The 4,344-nt window shown below is 52.9% G+C and overlaps 1 protein-coding gene, 1 long non-coding RNA gene and 2 other non-coding genes across 5 annotated transcripts in view; 3 read left to right on the top strand and 1 right to left on the bottom strand.

Annotated features, from left to right (window-relative positions):
- The first annotated feature begins 583 nt into the window (after positions 1-583).
- LOC118582356 lies at positions 584-2,880 on the top strand. Its single transcript, XR_004944760.1, has 4 exons — positions 584-784; positions 1,168-1,217; positions 2,017-2,078; positions 2,493-2,880. It is a non-coding gene; the product is annotated as an uncharacterized LOC118582356 (long non-coding RNA).
- On the top strand, positions 1,281-1,412 carry LOC118583296. Its single transcript, XR_004944880.1, has one exon. It is a non-coding gene; the product is annotated as a small nucleolar RNA SNORA17 (small nucleolar RNA).
- LOC118583289 lies at positions 2,143-2,285 on the top strand. The gene has a single exon (XR_004944875.1). It is a non-coding gene; the product is annotated as a small nucleolar RNA SNORA43 (small nucleolar RNA).
- A 544-nt stretch (positions 2,881-3,424) lies between the features above and the next one.
- The window catches only part of Dipk1b (divergent protein kinase domain 1B), a 10,059-nt gene continuing 9,139 nt past the window's right edge, over positions 3,425-4,344 (bottom strand). For both annotated transcript variants that reach the window (XM_036186318.1, XM_036186319.1), the window contains exon 5: positions 3,425-4,344. This exon is cut by the window's right edge and continues 47 nt beyond it. In XM_036186318.1, coding sequence (XP_036042211.1) covers positions 3,579-4,344 — 766 coding nt within the window. In that variant the 3' untranslated portion in view covers positions 3,425-3,578.

Consider the following 4,344-nt stretch of genomic DNA (forward strand, 5'->3'; position numbering starts at 1 on the left):
AGTCTTCTGAGTGTATTATGTGTCTTTGAGCACCATCCTGAAGTAGAGGACATTCAACCTTCAAGAAGCTGCCTCAGATGGGGCTAGTTAGAAGCATCTGGGACTTGTGATCCATTCCCAAAGCTTCCTTGTAAAAGAGGAAGCAAAGTGTCACCTCCTTGGCCCCTGAATACTGGTCAATCAGAACTGGCCTTTCCTCTTTGCGTGGAAGCCTTGGCATAATCAAAACCTGGAACGCAGGGTCCCCCCCCCCCACACACACACACACAAAAAAAAAAAAAAAAAAAAAAAACAGGGAGCTTCCTGAGAAGGCGCAGGACTCGACTCCATGGGTGGTTTGAAAAAGTCCTGCAAGCTTGGCAATACGCAAAAAAATTGCTGAGATCCCCTTGGCGAGGCAAGATCTAGGATCAGAACATGCAGGATGTGGACTAGCCCAAGAGCCTGCCTCTAAGCGGCTGGGGCTACGAGGAGCGCTGGCGAGGAGCGAAAGATCCACTAGAGGGCGCTGCAGCCGGAGGACAGGGAAGGTCCCTCGCGGGCTGCCGTAGGCTTAACTATAAAAGACGTGGTGCGGCCCTGTTCGGCCTCTTGGCGGCCATGGCGGTATACGTGCTGGTATCGTCGTTGCTCCCGTGGTTGACCTGGGACACCGCAGACGACCCTCCATAGCTCCCGGCCTGCTGGCGGGAAGACAGCGTCTCGCACTGCCGATCGTAAAAAATGTCGCGTTCTTTTCCCTCCGAGGGCTCGGTCGCCCTGATATGTGCAGCAGACTAACCTTGTAAGAGGAAGGGCAACGACGTGCCCGAGGGCCGGGTGGAGGACCCCCACCCCCGAGGCCCGGGAGGGAAAACCGAGGGGTCTAAGTTAATGTAATGCGGGGAGCTTCCTGGACGTCCCTCTGGTCATCCCTGATTGGGGCTTGACCGGCTCCCCTTCCTAGGACTGAGGAACACCAGGGGAAGTTCCTGTCCCCATTTGCTGCTTGCTGAAAGGACGGCTATTCAGAACCATTCTGAATAGCCAGCTTGAGATAACGCAGACCTGAGACAGTACCCTGTTTAGTGCAGTGCCGCTGAACTAGGAATAAAATACAGGCCTGATGCAGTTCCCCCACTGGATCTTGCCAAGAATGTGTGCAGAATGATTGTTTTTCTTCTCTAGGGAGTTTTGTCTGCTGGGAATTAAGCTGTGAGGACATGTTGGTGTCTTAGGTAAGTTGACCCTGAGTTACTAAGATTCCCATTAACAGCCATGGTTCCGGGCACTGGGTTCGTCCTGCCCCTAGAGGCATTGCAGATGTGACTGCTATGTCACATGTGCATCAGTAGGTGGCAGAGAGGAGAGAGGCTATATCTACATTCAGTGTTCTGACCTATGAACATCTGAATGAATAGTAGCCTAACATTCCCTGAAGCTGGAGGTGGGACCGCCCTTCCCGGTTGTTGACTGGTTTAGGTCATTTGATGGCCCACCACAAGCCCAATATGGGGCCAGTAAAGTACAGTGGATGGAAACAGCGGCGGCATCAAAGCTGTCCTTTGAGGAGATGAGTGGAGTTAAACTGGCAGGGCTGGGGTGCAGGCCTGGGTCTCCGTCCCTGGCACCACCACCAAGTGGAACTGACAGTGGGAAGAGTGGTGCCTGTTAGTGGGCTGGCACAGCACAGGTCAAGGGGAGGGGGGGGTTGTGGTGGCTACCCTCTCATGTGAGTGAGGTTCCACTGTGCTCTGGGTTAGTTACCTCTGGTTGGCAAAAAATATTCATGAGGTCAACTGAGGTATGGACTTAGGTTGTCCCACCCTAGGCATAACCCCCCACCTTTGCCCAGTCTCCCCATGGTTCCCTTCACTGATCGCCATATTAGCCAGAAAAACTTAAAGGCGCATGTTGCTATAGCCCTGGTTTACTAGGGTGAAGCTGGCACTGTGGGGATGCATTAAAGCACAAAATAGGCCTCCTGGGGGTGCAGCGCCTGTATTGGGGGGCTGTGCTGATTCTTTTCCTTTGCAGGAAAGCTGGTGACAAAGCTCTGCTTGTGATGTGAACTTTATGCCCAACCGTGGCCCGCTGAGGTGAGAGGTGGGCTGGATCCGCTGGTGCGTGCTCAGGTGGGATGTGTGCAGCTGCCCTGAATGTGCTGTCCTAGATCTGTCAGCACTACAGGCATAGCACAGCTACTCAGCTGTGTCTGTGACATCGGGGCAAAGAGCAAGTGGCTATTTCTACGCTCAGTGTTCAGAAGCCAGTGAGCACTAAGAATGGTTTATAGCCTGACATTTTGCAGAGCCATAGTGAGGTAGTACCGGGATGTGGCTTTGTTGATGGCCAGACCCCAATGTCAGAGACCTCAAGGACTCACCAAGAGATTGCATGGTCAGCATTTTAGCAAGATAGAAGTTGGGAGTGGCTGCAAACTGGGCTTGTGGGGAGGGCATTCAGAGGGGTCAGGAAATACATGAAACTATTCATCCTTTCTCATTTTTCAGATCCAGAAGCCAGGAGGAATAAGGCCTACCTTTTGGTCACCTGACTGATCAGGACAGGTGGCAGATGTGATTATAGGCCATGAGCTTCAAATGTGGCCTCTGCAACTTCAAGGACCTGCAGAACCACCCATACAGGCTTTGGGCAGCGCCATGCTTCTGTCCTGGCAGCCCTAATTACAGACCACATTTGCTTTGGCTTGAACTGTTCCTTCAAGACTGAAGTGAGATCTGTGTGGTAGCACTAGAGGTAGAGGGCCCTCTTAAGATTCAGCATTTCCATCTGACTAGCTGCATGTGTCATGGCCTTAGAAGTGATGATTATGGAGGAGGAGGAAGCTAGCAGTAGGTGCTTGTGACAAATAAACTTGTCAATTCTTGAAACTTGTAATCTTTGCTCCCAGCATTCTCCCATCTTCAGGTAAAGAGTCTATTGAGTTTCCCTTCATCTCCCCTGGAAAATAGAACTTGCTGGAGTGAATGATGGGGTTTAAGGCTGGAACTATGGCTGACTTAGACCAAAAGCATTAATGGGAGTGAAGTTTGCTGGTATACTGTAGGCAAACAGTTTGCCTAAACCGATGGATGCTATGGGAGTAGAGCACAAAGATGCCATGCTCTGCCTAGTCACTGGTGGACAGCTGAACTATAGAAGTGCTGGTTAGCTAAAGGTGTCAGAAGCCTAGAGTGGAGCTGTCCTTGTGTGCCACCAGCATTCTGGTTTGGAGATAATGCTCCACGGTTGAGTGCTGGTGGTAGGAATGCCAGTGCACCAGAGTTCACAGGTTTGATCCTTAGGGCTGCAAAATTTCTAAGAGCCAAAGGTGCATTCAGACCCATAACATGCTTCATGTGTCCCCACTGATGCCCAGACAAGCGCTGTAGAATAGAGCCTTGCCTAAAGGCTGCTTCATATTTAGCAAGGGAGCCAAGTGTTGCATAAAAGCCATTTATTTACATGTACAGAGGAATGAATGACCCATCTGCTCAGTTGGGGAAGTGGTGGGGTAGACTTACTTGGAGAGGGGTGACCAGTCCCAAGTGGGTGCTCCACCCACAGCTGAGCTATAATGGCTGGAGCCTGCAGCATTAAGAGTAGTTGGTGTTGGAGATCTCCCTCCAGAGCAAGGTCTTGAGGTGGCTGAGTACCAGTGAATGGTGGGCTTCCACCTGGCTGGCCAGTCCACTCAGTGTGGTACATGTGCGCAGCTGTTTGCCCAGCTCCTCACGGAGGTCTGCAGGGGCACCAGGCAGCAGATAATCCCTCAGCAGTTCACATACCTTGGCCAGGTTGGGCTGGATGAGGTCACCCTTGCACTGCCTCATGAGCCTGTCACATGGAGCCCTACAGTCTCGCCCATAGATGCAGTCAGAACTCTGCTCACAGTGGCGGCCCTGAAGGAAGCGGCGCACGGCAGCCTCCGGTGCCACCTGCTGCAGGTCAGCCATCTTGAAGTCATAGGTGGCCGTGTATCCCACATTGGCCAGTGTAGTCTCGCACATGTAAAAGGTACCATAGGAACCATGGAAGAGCTCCTCTACGAACTCCAGCAGGCCAATGGCAATCTTGGCACGCCAGGGCCATGCAGGTCCAAACCACTGCTGGAGAGCCCTGTGCAGCACAGATGGCAGGAGCGGGCGCAAGGCAGGCAGCAGCACTGCCCCACGCCAGGAGCCCTGGGGGACGCCCTCAGTGAGGTAGAGGTCCCCGCAGTAACCCAGCAGCCGGGAAGCGTGCTCCTTCTCCTGAAGGGACAGCAGCAGCAGGAACTCATTCCGCTGCAGCAGGGCCCAGACAGACTTGGCCTCTGCCAGGGATACCCTGCTATCCTTGTTGAAGTCCGCCATGAGAAGG

The sequence above is a fragment of the Onychomys torridus genome, chromosome 4, assembly GCF_903995425.1.
Source record: "Onychomys torridus chromosome 4, mOncTor1.1, whole genome shotgun sequence".
Lineage (NCBI taxonomy): Eukaryota > Metazoa > Chordata > Mammalia > Rodentia > Cricetidae > Onychomys > Onychomys torridus.